The sequence below is a fragment of the Sparassis crispa genome, assembly GCF_003851025.1.
Source record: "Sparassis crispa DNA, contig_000002F, whole genome shotgun sequence".
NCBI classification, from domain to species: domain Eukaryota; kingdom Fungi; phylum Basidiomycota; class Agaricomycetes; order Polyporales; family Sparassidaceae; genus Sparassis; species Sparassis crispa.
In genome coordinates, this window is record NW_020939749.1 from 387,350 (window position 1) to 406,900 (window position 19,551).

The 19,551-nt window shown below is 47.7% G+C and overlaps 9 protein-coding genes across 9 annotated transcripts; 7 read left to right on the forward strand and 2 right to left on the reverse strand.

Moving 5' to 3' along the window:
* Positions 1-845: 845 nt before the first annotated feature.
* Positions 846-1,603, forward strand: SCP_0300970 (hypothetical protein; the record flags this gene model as incomplete). Its single annotated transcript, XM_027755494.1, has 4 exons — positions 846-955; positions 1,005-1,120; positions 1,172-1,351; positions 1,398-1,603. The coding sequence occupies 4 exons, from the start codon at positions 846-848 to the stop codon at positions 1,601-1,603; spliced, it is 612 nt and encodes a 203-aa protein (XP_027611295.1).
* Positions 1,604-1,625: 22 nt separating this feature from the next.
* SCP_0300980 (hypothetical protein) lies at positions 1,626-2,068 on the forward strand (the record flags this gene model as incomplete). Its single annotated transcript, XM_027755495.1, has 2 exons — positions 1,626-1,647; positions 1,719-2,068. The coding sequence occupies 2 exons, from the start codon at positions 1,626-1,628 to the stop codon at positions 2,066-2,068; spliced, it is 372 nt and encodes a 123-aa protein (XP_027611296.1).
* Positions 2,069-2,261: 193 nt separating this feature from the next.
* On the forward strand, positions 2,262-3,444 carry SCP_0300990 (hypothetical protein; the record flags this gene model as incomplete). The annotated part of the gene is made up of 3 exons (XM_027755496.1): positions 2,262-2,321; positions 2,374-3,013; positions 3,068-3,444. The coding sequence occupies 3 exons, from the start codon at positions 2,262-2,264 to the stop codon at positions 3,442-3,444; spliced, it is 1,077 nt and encodes a 358-aa protein (XP_027611297.1).
* A 430-nt stretch (positions 3,445-3,874) lies between these two features.
* Positions 3,875-5,842, reverse strand: SCP_0301000 (hypothetical protein; the record flags this gene model as incomplete). Its single annotated transcript, XM_027755497.1, has 4 exons — positions 3,875-4,462; positions 4,522-4,604; positions 4,650-4,941; positions 4,991-5,842. 4 exons carry the CDS (start codon positions 5,840-5,842, stop codon positions 3,875-3,877), a joined length of 1,815 nt encoding a protein of 604 aa, XP_027611298.1.
* Positions 5,843-5,986: 144 nt separating this feature from the next.
* On the reverse strand, positions 5,987-7,610 carry SCP_0301010 (hypothetical protein; the record flags this gene model as incomplete). Its single annotated transcript, XM_027755498.1, has 4 exons — positions 5,987-6,019; positions 6,068-7,164; positions 7,214-7,433; positions 7,485-7,610. 4 exons carry the CDS (start codon positions 7,608-7,610, stop codon positions 5,987-5,989), a joined length of 1,476 nt encoding a protein of 491 aa, XP_027611299.1.
* Positions 7,611-7,979: 369 nt separating this feature from the next.
* Positions 7,980-8,594, forward strand: SCP_0301020 (hypothetical protein; the record flags this gene model as incomplete). Its single annotated transcript, XM_027755499.1, has 1 exon — positions 7,980-8,594. One exon carries the CDS (start codon positions 7,980-7,982, stop codon positions 8,592-8,594), a length of 615 nt encoding a protein of 204 aa, XP_027611300.1.
* Positions 8,595-15,294: 6,700 nt separating this feature from the next.
* SCP_0301030 (hypothetical protein) lies at positions 15,295-15,603 on the forward strand (the record flags this gene model as incomplete). Its single annotated transcript, XM_027755500.1, has 1 exon — positions 15,295-15,603. The coding sequence occupies one exon, from the start codon at positions 15,295-15,297 to the stop codon at positions 15,601-15,603; it is 309 nt and encodes a 102-aa protein (XP_027611301.1).
* Positions 15,604-15,983: 380 nt separating this feature from the next.
* On the forward strand, positions 15,984-16,313 carry SCP_0301040 (hypothetical protein; the record flags this gene model as incomplete). Its single annotated transcript, XM_027755501.1, has 1 exon — positions 15,984-16,313. One exon carries the CDS (start codon positions 15,984-15,986, stop codon positions 16,311-16,313), a length of 330 nt encoding a protein of 109 aa, XP_027611302.1.
* Positions 16,314-16,886: 573 nt separating this feature from the next.
* On the forward strand, positions 16,887-17,471 carry SCP_0301050 (hypothetical protein; the record flags this gene model as incomplete). Its single annotated transcript, XM_027755502.1, has 1 exon — positions 16,887-17,471. The coding sequence occupies one exon, from the start codon at positions 16,887-16,889 to the stop codon at positions 17,469-17,471; it is 585 nt and encodes a 194-aa protein (XP_027611303.1).
* Positions 17,472-19,551: the final 2,080 nt, after the last annotated feature.

Sequence of the window (19,551 nt, forward strand, 5' to 3'; positions counted from 1 at the left end):
CAACATTGCCTTTTATTAGGCATGAATGCTAGTGCATACCTACCACCACCTCCCGCCACTGCGAAAAATACACATACAATGCTTCAGCAGTCACCACACACCATGGCGAGGAGGGTAATTGGTGTAAGCCCAAATGGGCCATCAGCACGTGCATGTTGAGTTGTGGGTGGCCGACGAGGAAATGGACAGAGCACTGCCCATTGAACTATCGACCCCCTTCACTGCTCCAACACAAAAATCTCATCCTCAACATCGAGAAAGCATGCCAATGAGATTTGTAATTTTGATGGAGCATCAGCCCATACTCTCTGAGAAGCTGCAGTCTTATGACATGGCAGATGCCAAGGGTCGCAAGACTCTGGTTCAGAGCTTGTGCCAGAAGCTGAAGACACACTTTGTCGATGCATCAAATTATGATGACATCATTGTGGAAACTGTGAGCAGTGTTTCATGTCTGTGAGGTCCCCACTAACTCTCACCGCAGAAAATCTGAGAGTGGCTCAATAACCATGCCCACCATGTGCAGGAGAAAGTGACGAAAAAGTGTATGCATGTTTCTGGCAAGCCCAATGCCTTCAAGGTGTGGGATGCACTGGAGAGGGACAAGGTGACTGAGGCCATGAGAGCACTCATGGTAGAAAAGGGTTGCAATGTCTCCAAGGTGTGAAGAGTGGCACGGAGTGCCGAATGGGCAAAACTGTCCAAGGAGGAGCAGAAGGCGTATGAGGAAAAGGTGGAGAGTTGGCAGAATGGCACTCTGGATGATAAGATGAAAATGAAGTGCGTACCTCCTGTCACATAGCATAAGACAAAACCTAACCTAAGACAGGCTGAGGGAGCAGCGAATGATGCAATATCTGAAGAAGTTCGCCAAGACTATGTGGGACACCATGGGCGTTCGCATGGCATTCATGCTAGCATATCCGAAGGAAGTGGGGAGTCTAAAGGTAGAGATGTGAGTGTAGACCATCCGACTGTCACCATCTGCTAACCCCCGAGTGAAGGGTGGAGGTCAACCATGCCATCACCAATGGAACTCCATTTGGGGCCTATCCTGGGTGGCTGTGTGCTTACCAGCCTCCAGCAAAGGTGTTCTCTGAGTGGGCCAAAGGCGAATACGGTAAGAAGAACTCAGTTGCATTGTCGCTGGCACACTGACCTGATTCCTTAGGTGTGACTGAGACTATGGTGATGGTGAAGAAGACACCTGCCAATTGCATGCGGGCCATGGACAAGATTCGGTTGATGGCCAATGGTTTTCCTCTGCTCCCATCAGTGCCTGAAGGTATGGTGGAAGCGCCTCTTAAGGTGATGAAGGTACAAGTTCGAGACTTCATGAATCATCACTACGGTATGACACTCCCACTGGGTATTGGGAGATGCTGACCAGTTTACAGCATTGGCGAAGGGTGTTCGGAACTGCAAGTCGCCATGGACGAAGCTGAACAGCATAGATGACATCAATGAGGTTATTGTAGCAGAGATGCTACCTGAGAACTTCCAGTGGATCAATCCCTCAAAGTTGACAAGTGTTCCCATTCGTGCCCTTCTCGACCACTGGTGGGCATGCCAAGAGGAACATGGACCTGAGCAGACCATGTGATTCACCCAGTACTTCGACAAGGATGGCAAAGCTGCTCTCGCCAAGTATGATCCTCTTCCACCACTTGACGGATCAGCACAGGCATTAGAAGAAGGATCTGAACACAAGGTCTAAGAAGCACTCACACCGAAGAAGGCAGGGAAGGTGAAGAAGAAGGGTAAATCTGTGCGCAAGGTCACGGGAAAGGTGGCATCGAAGGCGACAAAGGGCAAAGCTGCCCCTGGCGGAGCCAAAGGCGGTGGGTGTAAATGCAAGATGAAAGATGCATACAACTCTGAAGATGATTCCAGAAGCAGCCAAGACTCTCATCGGAGTTCGCCAGATATACCCAGCATGGGTTCTGAAGAAGATCTGGCCAGCGATGAAGATTCAGAGGATGGCGAGAGCATAATTGTGAATAAAGGGAAGGGCAAGACTGTCGCCACCACGAACGGACACAAGTCTACCAATGGCAGTGCACCTTAAGCGAGCGGTAGTGGTGGTGCCAAGATGAAGGAAAAGCAAGGTCGCCAAGACCTTTCTCTGGGCACACTGCACAGATTTGACACAGAGGAGACTGATGAAGCATCCAGTGAACTGGAGCCCAGTACAAAGGAGCTGAGGCTTGAGCTTTAAGGCCGAGCCCCACATCGTCAAAAGGAGAGATGTGTTTCTCGCCATGCTTTCCGTCAAACTGCGATACCAGGATATGCTGAAGCAAGTCAAGATTGCGACTGTGGTGAGCTCCTTTCGTGGGGATTCATAGCCACCATTGATCATCCGTCATATAGCCCCAGGTGTATCGTTTCGCCAGGTATGATCCGATTCCCTGGAGCGAATGGTCGTATGGCCAGCGCTACCTCCCACCGTCATTTCATGCAGTGGACAACTTTGACATCGTTGAGAACTGGTTGGGTGACAAACCATGGCTGACAAAATATCGGTTCTTACATCCACAGGGCGTACAACAATCTGCACTCGTGATTGGTATGGTGCTGAGGGACCTCACACGATCTCAGTTCATTGAGGAGGGCGAACCGACGAACCTTTCTGACTATGTGGTGAACTCGGCGATCTCATTCGACGCAGTAGAGCAGCTGCTTCGCTGTTGTGAGATCATTACCTTGGACATGGTGGAAGGGAACGTCACCCATGCCATGGTGAAGCCAGTGAGCAAGCCTGCCATACGCAGTGCCCCTCAAGGTGGTGATGGCCTTGGGGGCCAGGAGGAGCAGGAAGGTGATGCCTCTGCAAGAACTCACAATGGCGCTGCTACTGCTGCCAAAGTTTACAAGGCTCACCAGCCTGCTGCCATGGCCAACAACCCAATCATTCCAAGTGGAGGAGATGAAGGGCTGAGCCAGGAGACCAGTGGTGGGGCCTCTGATGATGATGAAGAGGACAATGCACACTTGTCCATACCTAGCAGTGGTGCTGAATGACCGCCACCACCTCCATTTATACCTAAGATGAGGAAGGTGGCAGCCACAGAAGGCCATCCGTCAGGTCAAGCCAAAGTGCTCCAGGGAAGGTCGATCACCGATGCCCTTCAGAGTAATATCCCCAGCAGGATCACTCGCAGTCAGTGTCAAGCGATGGATGAGTCGCCCACCAAGAATACCCGTAGTCAGCATCCACTAGGAGCTGTTAAAGATTTGAAGAAGCTTTCTGATCCAAAGCGGAAATGTCAACCAGCACATCCTGAGCCCGATGGCGAAGACAGCTCTGGCGAAGACAATCTGCCACCTCGGAAGCGTGGACGTGATACTCGGGACGAGTTGGTAGTGGCCTCGCTGAGGAAGAAGAATGCGAGGGCCGAGGACTCGGATGATGGTGACAAGCCTCCCGCAAAGCGAAGATGAGCTCTACCTCAGACCCCAGAGGTCAAGGACAAGGGAGAAACCAAGCTGAAGCCAGTGCATCTGGGGAAAGCAGCCGCCAAAGTGAAAGAGAGTGGCCAAGTTGGCGCAGGTTGCAAGACCCACAGTGGCGGCACCAGACCTTGACAATATAACTCCAGTTCAACGTAGACTCGTAGGCTTCCACATTGTTTTGCCTTCTATAATGTGACCCATAGATCTACATAGGTAAAGCCATGGAGATGGTGGTGATGGCGAGGGGAGTGGGCAAGAACTTCAGCAGACATTCAGTTGACTTGGAGTGGCGGTGGCGAATTGAGTGCATGGAGATTCCATGCTAGGCTAAAAAGCATGTATATCAATATTCTAATGACTACACATTGTGGCTATCAGGGCGAAAAGCGGTGAAGACCATGGCGGAGTCGACCTTCTCTCAGAATGCATCCAAAGACTTCGCCACCAGCGAGGTTTCCTCTCTCGCTGTCGCCACCTCCTTCATCACCTTCTTTGCTTCATCCAAAGCGGACGTCGCCACCACCATCGAATCCTCTTTGGCGAGTGTCAACTCCATCTCCAGCTTGCTCACTTGAGCGATCGCCTCTGCCGCTGAAGACCTGAGCTCCTTCTCCATGCTGTCTGACCATGCTGCCTGGAGCTCCATCGAATGACGGAGATCGGCCAATTCACCCTGCAGCTTCTCGATGTCCGCCTGGCTCACCGTCTGGTTTGCGCCTTGCTCCAACCTGTTGACCTTCTCCTTGAGCTCTGGCAGGCAATGTCGCTTGGCGACGAGGTCCACCACTGCCAACTTCATGCTCTCCTGAAGCTCAATGGTGACCGGCCTGCGAAACTCTTCCATCGCCAACTTGGCCTCTTTGCGAATGCTTCGGGCATTTTCTTGAAGTGCGGATGGCGGGTTCATTCGCTGGAGCACCGCTGTGATCTCTGCCTTGACGGTGTTGAGGTCCGCCATCCTCTCCTGGAATTGGACTTCCATCCCATCCTTGTGCGCCAGGAACTCCTGTCACAACTCAGCACAATTCACGCAGTCATCGTTGGATGACTGCAAGGTTTCTTCACCACTGGTGGTGTCGCCTTCATTCGCCAGAGCAGGACTTCCTGTCGACACTCACTGGACATCGCGCAAGTGGGGTGCTGTATCCCTGGTCAGCGCTGCATGGATTCGACCCTGTGGCAGGTGCACTCACCCTTGCTGGTTGGAGGCACTGCTCTGAGACGATTCGCCTTCGTGTCCCTTTTCGCCTCTGCCTCCTTCTTCACTGCCTTGTGGTCCAGTGTGGTGCCCTTCTTTGCTGGCCTTCGCCCTCCATCGACGTGTCCCGCCTTCGCTGATGCGGAGGACTTCACTCCCTTCGACGCCTTGGATACCTCCAGGGAGGGTGTCACCTCCTGTGCCACCTCGGCAGCTCCTGCACTCATCTCGTGGCGTGTCAGCAGTGAATGCTGCCGATCATCGTGTGGCCACTCCAAGGACGTGCGCTGTTTCATGGTTACATCGACTCCAGCTGCGACAAGATGTCCTGCTTACCTGATCCTCCGCCACCTCTGCCCGAAACTCTGGCACATCCTCTGGTTTGTCGGCGACTGGTGTCAGCATGCGCTTGCTGCTGCTAGCTTGCAGCGGAGCAGCTGGCCCTGTTTGGAAGGCCCTAGCCTGCACCGCCTCCATTGCCAGCCTGGCGGCTTCCTCCATACCATCGCCTTCCACCAGAGGCGCCTTGGCTGCTGCCTTCCGAGCATTCACCTTGGCCTTCCTGGTGATCACGAGCACCATTGGGCCTGAGCAACCTCCCATTGCCACCCTTGTCATCTGCCCACCCTCCTTCGCAACAGACTTGGCAGGCGGGACCTCATCCGCCTCACGTACTGAGGTCCTGGTGACCTCACCACCATCTTGCACACCTGAGTTTTGGCTCCTCACCAGCTTTGGCTTGGGTCCTGACTTCTTACCTTTGCCAGGTTTGGCGACTGCACCAGACTTGGCAGGTGCACCAGACTTGGAGACCTCACCAGAGTTGGTGACCTCGCCAGAGTTGGCGACCTCGCCAGAGTTGGACAGAGCCACAGCTCCAGTGGCGGTGGCGGACTCGGTGGCGCACTTGGACTTCGACGATTTCTCCACCGAGGCCTCGCCTTCAGCATTGGCTTCATAGGGCATGGCGGTCGCCTTCTGCTTTGTCGCCTCGACCTCCTCGCCACCCTTGACCTTGGAGCTGGATGCTGCAGCATTGCGCGTCTTGGTCTTCTTCGGCGGCTTGCGCTTCGACGCTCCCATGACCATGGGTTCTGCACCGTCGGGCTCATTGGAGTCGACCTTAACGTCATATGGAGGTGGCGACGTGGGCAGTGGCTTGCCCTCTAACACCAGCCCTGCGCACATCTCTTGGAACTCACGCTGTGTGGTGTGAGAGTTTCCTCACAGGGACACGCCATCCATGTTCCTCGGCACGATGCTGCAACTGATGCCTCATGCTGCACATTCGAGGCACCGACCGAAGTTGGTGGTGTTGAGCTTGCATGGCCACTATTTCTCCTGGCAGCCGACGCAAGGGACGAGCTGCAGGAACATTAGCACAGGTCAATGTCTCACAAGATCGTTACTCACCGAATCCGTTGCATGTGCCCACATGAAGTCAGACACGTGGGTGGACGTCTTTTTCCACTTGTCCTTCTGCGATGCCATCGCCTTTGCCTTCCCTGTCGCCTTTGCCTTCACCTTCCCCGTCGCCTTTGCCTTCCCCTTTGCCTTCACCTTCAGTGTGACATGAGGCGACACTGTGATCCTCATTGTCTGTTTGACAGGTTTGGCAGGGGCATTTATCTTCGCAACACCCGCGTTAGAGTCTCCTGCAGTCTTGGCAGGTAGATTGAAAGGCGGTGCCGGAGTCTCATCTTCGCTTTCGATGAACTCCTTGCTCTTGTATTCTCTCGTCGCACGCTTCTTCTTTGGCAGCTTGGTGGTCAGTACTTCCTCTTCATCGCTCGACTTCTTCACCTTCCTCTTCCCGCTCTTCCTGCTCACCTTCAAGCCCTTCACCTCAGTCTGCGCCATCCTGTTCTGGACATGCTGGGCTTGAGCAGAGGTGGTCGGGGCCTCGCCTTTCTCCTTTGTGACCTCGATCGGCTTCATCTGCTTCACCTTCAGAGCCGCCTCCTCATTCTCACTCTCCTCACTTGACTCCGTGATGACGGCCTTGCACTTTTGGAGTGGTGCGGCAGCTGGTGAGATCGATGTTGGTCTGGCAGTTGGCAGAGCAGGCGACGCCACATCGACCTCAATGGATTCGGGCTGGCCTGCACTCGGCACGTCTTCCGCCATCTCATCATCGTCATCTTTGTCGGCATCATCGTTCTCATCACCGTCATCATTGTTGGCATCGTCATTGTCCTCGCCCTCCTGCTCCTCTCCCTCTCCCTCTCTCTCATCCTCTTCCTCACTCATCGCATGCGCTGCCTTCCCCTGCACCTTCTCCTTGCTCTTTCCCTTTCCCTTGTCCTCCCCCACCTCCACGTGGACGATACGATCACCCACCATGCCTGTCCCGGCATCGTTGACAGCTCTCTCCTTGCCTTTCCCCTTGGTGATGAGGTCCCCAGTCCCCAAGTCCTCCGTGCCACGTCCCTGGGTGTTGTCATCGGCTGGCACATTGCCCGAGCCGGTCGCTGGCGTACTCTTCACCAGTGGCAGCTTGCAATATGGATCTGGTGCAGTCAGTGTGTTGCTCAATGCCTCACAACACTTGTGACTCACCTTCAGTCCACCACTGCCTTCCCAGGTCCTCACACTCCCCATACTCGCTCACAGCCAGAGGGTACCTCTTATATATCCTCTCATCATCGTTCGATATGTGGTCCAGCCATGCCAGGGCCTTCTGCTGGTATGCCTGGGTGAATTCCAGCAATGCGCTGATGATGATGCCAGGCATCCTCAACGACTTCAAGGGCTGCGGGAAACTCTTTTCAAGCCGACTCTGTGTGGCATATTCGGTAAGTGCATACCAGACCTTCGACCGATGACTTACCACTTCGAGGTAAATCCTCATCTCCCAGTCCAGATAGCGAGGGTCATCCTGGTGAGGCGCTGCTGCAACAATGGCCATCAGTCGTGCGGCCTGCAGAACATAGTTGGGGTCGATATCCAGAGGCATGGTGAGCTTGGCAGAAGAAAGCGTGAGGGTGTTTCAAAAGCAGAGGTTGCAGTACAGCGGAGGCAGAGCAGACAACACTATGAACTGGCAGACGTGATCTGCACCAAGTTCAACTTCACACGCCATGTGACCACGTGCTTTGCATGTGATCGCTGGACTTGTGCGATTTCTCAAGTCTCTCAAGGTCAGTGTGACCTGCCGCAAGTTCTCATGGCTCCCAACAGTAAGTTCTATTGCTCTCCTTGTGGAATCTGACTCCTTTGTGACGTTATCTGACCTTTCTATGTCATATCAATCCCCTTTCTACAACTGATCTCCCACGATCCAGGACTGATCGAAGACTTGTCTGCTCACCACAATCTACCTGCCATGGCCAGTGACGCGGAACCTCCTGACACGCTGGACATTACGATGGGCGAGTTGGATGAGGAGGATAGTATCGCTGAGCCCCATTGTCCACTCATTTCGGATCTCCTTGACTCTCCTGGATCTGCCCAGATCTCCTTGCCTCTCCACTCTGCTTCTCAGACACCTATCGCGCCTCGCCGCACTACCCCGTCCCTGGCAGCTCCATTTGCACCATCCAACTCGCCACATGAGCATTTCCACTGCCACACCTCGCCTAAGGTACAGGCATCATCTGGATCTGTGGTGCCTGTGGAGGGAAGTCGCACACTTATTCCTGACCCTTTGGTGCCAACTTGGGATGAAACTTGTGGCACTTCGCCAATCCATAAGCGTGCACTCATCTCAGATTCCACCCCCACTGCGCCCAGTGGAATGTTCGACTTCGACACTTCTGGCATCTCGCCAATCCCTCGACACGCCCTGTTGGAAGCTACTCCCCTTCCTCCACCAGCTCACACTTTCGACTTTCACACTTCTGATACCTCCCAACTCCGTCGACAATCGCTCATCGCTGAGCCCCTTGACGCTATGCCACGTACGTCCATCCACTTCGATAGTCAAGCAAGTACGCCTTAAAATGGAATGTCCCATTTTTATATTAAGTGTTAATAAAGCACTGATTTACTGTACTATGTAATTACAGTTTATATAGTATAGCAGTAGATGAAAATATGAAACAACAAATATACAGTCTAAAATACATCTTCTGCTAACAGTGGGATATCCTTATGTATCCCTGACACCATGGGACAATCAGTAATACTGGGATAAACAATTAATGTCCTAGCCTAGTAGGATATCTCACATAATAATCATCCCATATGCCCAGCCACTACCCTATCTATGCCCTGGGCAATGCCACAGAATGCCCTAGGACATAATAGGTACCATCGTCAGTCTGACACTTAAGAAGCTCTTAACTATGACATACTATAGAAGATCTTGTTGCTAAGAGCTAGGGATAAAGGGTACCCTGAAGTGGGTATATACTAGAAAATTTTTTTCGGATTTTTCTGAGTAGAGTTGAACATGTTGGAGACATGCCGAGGCGGCACCAGCCAAATACATTCCAGCAATCTCGACTGTTGTGGGACCCAAGTGGGCCATATGTAATTCTCAAAAATTTACAGTATTGAAGTACAATGTATGAGAGCATAAGCAAATATTATTGAGCCAATTGGTGAAGAGGATCAAGCTGTAGAGAAAAGTATGGCACATCTGGGCCATATGGCATATCCGGGTCACCGATAATATTCCGTCTTTTGTGCCAACTTCCTTGAGTACAGATTCACTAAGAAAATTAACACGAAACAGTTACTTGACCATGACCATAGTTCTAAGCATGATTTGAACTCCTCTTCAACTGCATTCGATATGCCAATGTCCCTGGCCAGCCCAGAGCAAGGTCCAAGAGGAACATCAACAGTTTCTGCTTCCTCTTTCCCACGTCCACTGAGACATTGTCGCATTGGATGCCGAGAAAAAAAAATCTACTTTAACATACTGCATGAGCATGTGTTGACCGGGCAGGGTGAAGGGTCAGGTGGGGGACAAGGAGCATGAGGAGAGCAATGACGATACATCGACTCCTGTCCCATTATCTTAGCAGTCTGCATAATTCTAACTTGCAGTTGTGATGTCTGCAGGATCACAGTTATCAGGTTCGCATAAGATCCCGCTCAGGAAAAATGTCTCTGAATCTGGACAAGTCAACCAGTGACATGTGCCCTCGACAAGCCAACATGGGCCAATGAGACCCTCATATGCCCATTGCTTGGATGGGCCATCTGTGCTGTACGTCTTTACCTCTGGTTGGCCCATTTATTGCTTCCACCGATATGTTCATGGATTAGCCCAGTGAGTTTGCAGATACACTTGAAGTCTATTGTTGGATGGGCCCAGGCAGCATCATTAGAAAACTTTCGGTTTGGCCCACTCAGAGGCCTGCAGAAGTAAGGCCTCAGATCTTCTACTTGGCTGACAGTTGATACAGGCATACATGCCTGTAGGCAAAGTTGCACATCGACATACTTGACTCAGCCCATGGACAAGGCAAATGATTGAGTGTTCTCGTGTCGACCGATCCTTGGCTGTATTTGGTACTTTACTCTGGGCCCACCGTCAAGTGTGTACATTGAGTTTTCATGTTGGCCGATCCTTGGCTGTGTCTTATACTTTACACACAGCCGTAGCATTTTGTACCCATGATTTTCATGTCAGCCCATCCCTGGCTGTATTCGATACATTAGGCTTGGTCCACTGTCAGGCATGTACCTCGAGTTTTTATGTCGGCCGATCCTTGGCCACGTCGGCATAGCATTGCATACCCAAGATGTTCATGCCAGCCCATCCTTGGCTGTATTCAATACATTAGACTCGGCCCACCGTCAAGCGTGTACCTAGAGTTCTCCTGTCGGCCCATGTGTGACTGTATCCCACATTCTAGACTCGGCCGCTGCATCAGTGTAGCATTTCATACCCAAGATGTTCATGCCGGCCCATCTCTGGCTGTATTCAATACATTAGACTCGGCCCACTGTCAAGTGTGTATCTAGAGTTTTTGTGTTGGCTGATCCTTGGCTGTATTCGATAGACTCGGCCCACTGTCAGGTGTGTACCTAGAGTTCTCCTGTCGGCCCATGTATGACTGTATCTCACATTCTAGACTCGGCCACCGCATCGGTGTAGCATTCCATACTCAAGATGTTCATGCCGGCCCATCCCTGGCTGTATTCAATATGTTAAACTCGGCCCACCATCAAGCGTATACCTTGAGTTTTTGTGTCGGCCAATCCTTGGCTGTATTCAGTACTTTACTCTCGGCCCACCATCAAGCGGTTGGCAAATCAGTATACCTGGTGTTCTCATGTCCACCCACCCTCTGTGCACCAATGACACAAACACTTGAAGAGGTCAACCCTGGTCTTTAGCATGAGGCCATGCCAGGCAATACTTCCTCATCTGCTGTGTTCCTCAAGGAACGTTCTTGAGTCTCAGTTGGTTCAGAGTACTCTGGCATAGTACCATGGTTCTGCTGTCCTGAACTCCATGCTGCATGCATGCTACGTATGACAAGACGCAGGGCACAGTAATTTGTAACAATTTGTAGCATCATTTTTTGTAGTGATTCTTATAAACACATTTGTCACAGTTTGTGGCGTCATTTTTTGTAGTGATTCTTATAAACACATTTGTAACAGTTTCTGATGTCATTTTTTGTAGTGATTCTTATAGGCATATTTGTAATATTTTCTAGTGTCATTTTTTATAGTGATTCTTATACGCACATTTGTTACAGTTTCTAGGGTCATTTTTTGTAGTGATTGTTATAGGCACATTGGTAACATTTTTTGTAGTGATTTTTATAAACACATTTGTAACAATTTGTAGCATCATTTTTTGTAGTGAGTCTTATACGCACATTTGTAATAGTTTCTAGTGTCATTTTTTGTAGTGATTCTTATAGGCATATTTGTAATAGTTTCCAGTGTCATTTTTTCTAGTGATTCTTATATGCACATTTGTAGTTGTTTCTAGAGGCATTTTTTATAGTAATTCTTACAGGCACATTGGTAACATTTTTTGTAGTGATTCTTATAGACACATTTGTAACAGTTTCTACAGTCATTTTTTGTAGTAATTCTTGTAGACACATTTGTAACAGTTCTAGGGTCATTTTTTGTAGTGATTCTTACAGGCACATTTGTAACAGTTTCTAGTGTCATTTTTTGAATGATTCTTATAGGCACATTGATAACATTTTTATAGCGATTCTTGTAGGCATATTTATAATAGTTTCTTGGATTAATTTTTGTAGTCCTTATAGGAATTGTAACTTCAAAGGCTTCTAACTTTCCCAATTTGGGCAAGTGTATTTTCAGGTTAGAAATCTTTTAAAAAAGGCGGAAAAAAGCGGAAATATTAGAGACATGGCCTAGATAGCTATGAGTACCTCAGGTAAGTCAGTTCCCAAATTAGGAAACTGACTAAGCAGGTCTTCTTGCTGTTCACCTCAGTGTTGCAAAAGTGGTTTGTCACTCAAATCTTAATAAAATTGAATGTTCTAAAGTGCTAACTGTTACAATGCTCCTCAGTTATGGCGCATCTTTTCTTTTTCCTTTCTTCGTTCCCTTTACTTTACCAGACCACGTGATCCAATACGTGACTCATCAGAGCGCAACCTCCGATTCTCTACCCAGATGTCCAGAACCCCTAGTCTAGGGTTACATCGGATCCAACTCTGGACCTTCTTCTTATCACACATGCAAAACGTGCATGTGTGCCTCATCTTTACCTCGTTCTGATACACGACTTGTTATCCCCATTAGTACTGATTATCTCTCACAATCTTACTCAGCTTTTCATACATATTACTTCCTCGCTGTTACCTTGCCCAGACATCGTTTCACCTTATCTAGCCAATGAACGATCCTGTATTACTGCGTAGTACTGCGGATACCTTTTGTATAAGTAGACGACCTCATCGAGCTGGATCCCATCTCGACCTGGTTACCATTAAACCAGCTTTTCACTTGCCTTTAACTGAGATCGACTGTCAGTAGCAGACAGCTACTACGAGTCATAAGAACGAACTCTGATCGACCTTCAGTGCGAGGACATCGCCAGAAGTGTCACTTGAACGGACTTGTGTCTTAGACTAAGACCTTGTCTCGTGATGACTCGACTAGCCACTCGTGTTTCGCTGCCGCGTAACATTAGGTCGAGATCTTATTACTCTCTGTGACTTCCAAAAAAGTCTAACAATGAACTACCAACCGGACCGAACCTTGAAGACTAAACGATACACCCGATTCGATTGCTAAAGCACCGTTTGAGATTACTCTGTAATCGAGGTAGCTGAAGGGATAGACTGATCACTCATCTTCGGAGAGGGGTCTGTCCGAGAGACCAATAGGCCGAGGAGGCTGAGGTAATCACTTGAGCAATCAGCAAATAGGTGTACCAGTTTGAAGACAGAAGACACTCTACAGGCTTGTTAGCCGACGACGAACGAACCCACTTAGTTGAGGACAGTGTGCAGTCTACGTGTAGACATAGGCCACACAGAAGAATTTATCCACGCTGGATTTAAACTACATTAACCCGACCGCTCTTCCGGAGCAGTACCGCGAGCACCTCCCATCCCAAGCAGAGTGGAGCACAGAACGAAACGCACATTTTATAGGAGGAAGGCCTGTATTCATCAGGCCAGACAATCATAACTTCGACTACTCCCCGGAGGAATTTGAATGAATACTCCCCCATAATCTTGGTGGGATAGTGCTCCGGCACATCGCAGACAGCGGTATAATGACCTCCTATCCAGGAGAGAGACCAGACGCCCCTTGGAACCCCCCTGCCCAGAATCCTGTACCCCAACCGACTCTTGCACCAATTGTACCCAATTACATACCACCAATGGATATAGTTACCATGGATGAAGGACGTCACCACGTCAGTCAGAAGGAACTTGATTTTAGAAAACCCGAGATCTTCAACGGTTCAGACCGTTCAAAGCTTAGGGAATTTATAAACCAATGCAAGAATTACATGGCTGGAAATAGCCATGTCTACCAGGAAGATAACCAGAAGATTGCATTCGTGCTATCACACATGCAAGGAGGGACAGCGGGATCATGGGCACAGAGCTTCATAGAAACGGAACTCACCAATGACGACTTCCTTTCTTATGGAAGTTGGAGGGAGTTCATTGCAAATGTGAACAAAGCATTTGGCGATGAAAATATTGAAGAAACCGCTCGTACCTTGCTGTGTAACATCAAGCAACGGACTCATACCGCAGACGACTACATTGCCGAATTCTGATTGCTTGAATCCAAGGCGAAATTAGAAGATGCCGGAAATATTGAGTATTTCAAGTGGAGACTTAACGACCCACTCCGACAAAGGATATATGGGATGGAAAGCATGCCCAAGACACTTGACAAGTGGTATGAATACGCCTCGCAGTTTGACAACCAATGGAGATCTGCTCAGATCTTCAAGCGAGAAGCCACTATAACGACACAAGGAAACAGTGATGTCAGTTATGAAAGATAATCTTTTCTATCAATAAGTAGCAAATTTTCATGAAAATCGCTACTTTTAAGTAGACTTATTTGTAGGTGCATAGATTAACTCAGGATAATCTTAATATAATATTTCAGATAATCTTTCAGATAATCTTCTGGATAATCTGAGAATAATCTGAAGATTAGCAACAAAATACAATTTTAACTTTGACACCAGCCAGGATTGAACCCTGAATGATTTTATAAAATATAATTCCAAGTGACACTTTAGACCACCTGACCATTAGGCCATACATCACAACTATCTTATATTAAATTAGACATCGTTTTCTTGAAAAAGACTTAGCCAAATTCTGTCTATTAGAAAAGAGTAAGTAAAAGACACTTGACGTTTATCATAGATAGACAAGACTTATAAACAAATATTACTCTGAGTCTTATAGTCTTTTCTAATGCTTGCAGCCTTCATATAATGTAGTACAATATGTAATTAATAGAATATATGTTTCTACAGTTACTTCAGCAAAACAGAACTTTGCTATACAATTAGAAGATAGCTATAAAGATCTTGTATATATAAGTGCTCAGTCTATCATATAATAGACTCTAGAGTATAAGCCTAAAATGAACAAATAAAATACTATCTCTCAATAACTTGTTATATATTATAGATGACTATATTAAGATACTTTATGGTACTGCATGATAGTTTACAAAAACTATAAGCTGTAGAACAAGACTATAATAAGATGCAGAGTACTGTTTGTCTGTAAGTCTTGTCTATCTATGATAAACGTCAAGTGTCTTTTACTTACTCTTTTCTAATAGACAGAATTTGGCTAAGTCTTTTTCAAGAAAAAGATGTCTAATTTAATATAAGATAGTTGTGATGTATGGCCTAATGGTCAAGTGGTCTAAAGTGTCACTTGGAATTATATTTTATAAAATCATCCAGGGTTCAATCCTGGCTGGTGTCAAAGTTAAAATTGTATTTTGTTGCTAATCTTCAGATTATTCTCAGATTATCCAGAAGATTATCTGAAAGATTATCTGAAAGATTATATTAAGATTATCCTGAGTTAATCTATGCACCTACAAATAAGTCTACTTAAAAGTAGCGATTCTCATGAAAATTTGCTACTTATTGATAGAAAAGATTATCTTTCATAACTGACAAAGATGGAGGAAAAGGTCGATCTGTCCATCGTCCCTACTACTCAACTTCTGCAAAGGATCTGAACCCGATGGATGTTGATCGTATCAATATCTCGCGCTTGTCCCCAGATGAGCAACAGAAGAGAATGAAAGAAGGATTATGTTTCCTATGTGGAAAGAAGGGCCATATAGCCAACGACAGACAATTTCACCCCCAGTCTGGAAGCTTCACCCGTGCCAGAACGATACAGCCCGGGTTGGACACGGACACGATCACATGGATCAAGAAGATGCAAGAAGACCTTGCACAGAAGAAGGAGACGCCGAAGGAAGAAACCAGAGAGGAACAGATCGCCTATGTGCGAAATGTCTTCAATGACATGACTGATGAAGAATGAACCCAGTTGGGTTTTTGAAATAACGGTCACTAGTAACGCATGGACCGTCGTATCTTACCGTATCTCCCCTCGTTATTTGTAACACTAGCGGAAATTCAATCACTGTGAATATTTCGTTGGGAGAGAAGGAAGGCATTGCAACAGAAGCCTTGATTGATTCCGGTGTGGCCGAAACGTTCATGCATATTCAATTTGCGGAAGAAAATGATTTCCTTAAATGGGAATTACTGAAACCAATTAAAGTCGTAAATGCAGACGGCACACCGAATCAGATGGGTACCATTACCCACTGTACCTGGAAGATGATGAAGATTGGAGGAAGGAAGACACTTACTCGCTTCCTCTTAACCGGTATTGGCAAAGAGAATATACTTCTCAGCATGCCGTGGCTTAAACGCCTCAATCCGATGATTAATTGGGAAACCGGTGACTTCTGGTTTGGCAAGGATGCCAAATGGCCACCGAAACCCACCGTCGAAGACGTACCAGATGAAGAAGTTTCAATTTTCAAGGAAGATAACCTCCCGGAGTTAATCACCACTGAAACTTCTCCGACCTCATTTGGACATTCAGAATTTATCAGAGAAATCATGGCCGATGACACTGAGCATGGCGAGTTACCTGCAGTGCGGAATGATACCGAACCAGACGACCCACCATTAGAACCCTCTATGGATCAATTTGATGATGACGATCTAGTTATCTCCTGAAGAGACTGAAACCACAGTCTTTACTGTACGAAGAGGCCCCATCATAGGAACAATGACACACAGTACTCGATCCCCATTATTCTGTGATGCACAGAATACGGTTTTTTATAAACCATCCGGTAAATCACAGGAATTGGCACAACAAGCACACAAGGAAGCGTCAGCTGTAAACAAACCCACAACCATTGAAGAGTTGATCCTCGACTACCTCCACAATTTAAAGTCAGTCTTTGAAAAGAAAGCAGCCAAACGCTTCCCAGAAACCAGGCCTTGGGACCACGCCATTGACTTGAAACCTGATTTTATTTCACGCAACTGTAAAGTCTATCCGTTATCGCTCAAGGAACAAGGAGCAATGGATGACTTCTTGGAAGAAAATCTGCGAAAAGGATACATTCGACTGTCGAAATTCCCCATGGCCTCGCCATTCTTCTTCATTGGAAAGAAAGATGGAGCACTACATCCCTGTCAGGACTACCGATACCTGAATGAAGGGACAGTGAAGAACGCCTACCCCCTTCCGCTCATTCTGAGCTCATGGATCAACTTCAAGGTGCATCGATCTTTACGAAAATGGATTTACGCTCCGGATATAACAACGTTAGAGTCAAAGATGGTGACCAATGGAAGGGCGCATTTAAGACAAATCGCGAACTTTTCGAACCTATGGTCATGTTCTTTGGACTCTGCAACTCCCCGGCGACTTTCCAAATGATGATGAATGCACTCTTCGAAGACATGATCGATGAAGGATGGATAGTCATTTACATGGATGATATCCTCATCTTCTCGAACAATTTGGAAGAACATCGCATCCGAACCCGACGCGTACTCCAACGACTCAAAGACAGCAACCTATTTATTAAATCGGAAAAGTGCTTCTTTGACGTTAAGGAAGTCGAATTCCTAGGCATGATCATTCGAGAAAACTACATCGGCATGGACCCTATCAAACTTAAAGGAATTGCGGAATGGCCTAAACCAAGCACGGTAAAAGGTGTTCACTCTTTCCTCGGGTTTGGAAACTTCTACCAAAAATTCATTGCCAACTTCTCGGATATTGCCAAACCATTGACGAACCTTACGCGTACTGCTGCTAGATCTCCACCTTTTGAATGGACAACGGAATGTCAGACAGCTTTTGATACATTGAAATGACGATTCAGTACTGCCCCAGTGTTGTTGCTGCCCGACAAAGCAAAACCCTTTATTGTCGAATCCGACGCTTCCAAGTTTGCTACGGGTGCAGTTTTATGACAAGCCGATATCAATGGAGAACTCCATCCTTGTGCCTACATTTCACGGACGCTCAATTCTGCTGAATGAAACTACGAAATCTACGACTGCGAACTTCTCGGAATCATTCGAGCCCTTACCGAATGGCGCCATTACTTAGAAGGCTCTCCTTATCCTGTCGAAGTTCGCAGTGATCACAAGAATCTCACATACTTCCGTACAGCCCAGAAGTTAAACCGCTGACAAGCACGATGGAGTCTCAAATTATCACAACACGATCTTCACCTCATCCATGTCCCTGGCACTCAGATGATCCAATCTGATGCGCTATCTCATCGTAATGGACTCAATGACAGTGAAAGTGATAATGAAAATTGCATCCTTTTACCCGATGCACTGTTTGTGTGATCCATTTCCCCAACGCTATTTGATAAAATCAGAAATCACGCAGCAAAGGACCTCATTGTTCATGAAGCCCTTGAAGTGATCACGCACAAAGGGCCATTCCCAATGAAATCCTCGCTCTCCGACTGGGAAGTTTGCGATGGTGTCATCCTTTACAAGGGAAAGATTTATGTTCCACCATCCGAACCTCTTCATCGTGACCTCGTTCGACTACATCATGACTCCCCTGCCATGGGCCACCCTGGAAAGTTCAATACTCTTGAACTCCTACGTCGTGAATTTTGGTGGTCCAGCATGTACGCATTTGTCAATAATTACGTCGAAGGCTGTGCTGCCTGTCAACAGATGAAACCGAATACTCACCCAACGCGTATTCCTTTGGAACCAATCCCTGCAGACTCACATGCCTTACCATTTTCCTGTTGCACCACAGATTTTATCACCGACCTCCCCATTTCCAACGGCTTTGATTCGATTATGGTCATAGTAGACCATGACCTTACAAAGGGGGTGATTCTTATGCCCTGCTTCAAAACGATCACAGCTGAAGGGACAGCCAAGATTTTTCACGACAAAGTTTACTCGCGATTCAGATTACCTGACCGAATCATCTCAGATAGAGGACCTCAATATGCATCCAAGGTCTTCCAAGAGTTAAATCGACTACTCCAGATTAGATCATCGATAAGCACAGCTTATCACCCTCAGACAGACGGAGAAACAGAACAGGTCAACCAGGAGCTGGAAATCTATCTTCGACTCTATTGCGGAAACAACCCTGAAACATGGGCTGATCGCCTGCCAGACCTCGAGTTTTGTCATAACACGAGGGAACATTCAGCAAATGAGCCCATTCCGCATCATGATGGGATATGAACCACGTGGACTCCCTTCCGTATTCCCAAACACAAACATTCCATCGGTTGAATCCAGGCTTGACATGTTGCAGAAGATAAGACTAGAAGCACTAGCCATGCACGAGTCAGCCCGACAACAGATGGCGGACCAAGTCAGATAAGGATCGCCGAAGTTTACACTAGAACAGAAGGTCTGGCTAGACTCGAGGAACCTGAAGGTCAACTACGCCTCGCGCAAGATAGCTCCAAAGTGTGAGGGGCCATTCGAAATCGTTGAAGTCATCAGACCAGCCAACTATCGCCTTAGACTCCCGAAGACCTGGCAAGTTCATTCTGTGTTCCACGCCGCCCTTCTATCTCCTTATCGCGAAAACGACATACATGGCCCGAATTACATGAACCCACCACCTGATGTCGTGGATAACAAAGAAGAGTACAAAGTCGAAGCCATCCTGAATCACAAGGCATACTGAGGTCACCTGAGGTACTTAGTCAAGTGGAAGGGATATTCGTCAGCAGAAAACTCGTGGGAACCTGCCCACAATTTACAGAATGCAAAGCAAACCCTCGACGCATATAAAAGGACCAGGGGAATCAAGTAGAGGACAAGGAAACTGGAATGACTACCACGACGGCCTTCCTCATTATCTTTCTAATTGTCCTCCACTGTACAACCCTCGCTTTCCTTTGGATCGTCCACAGAATCCTTATCAGACGACTCATTGAACATACACTCTTCA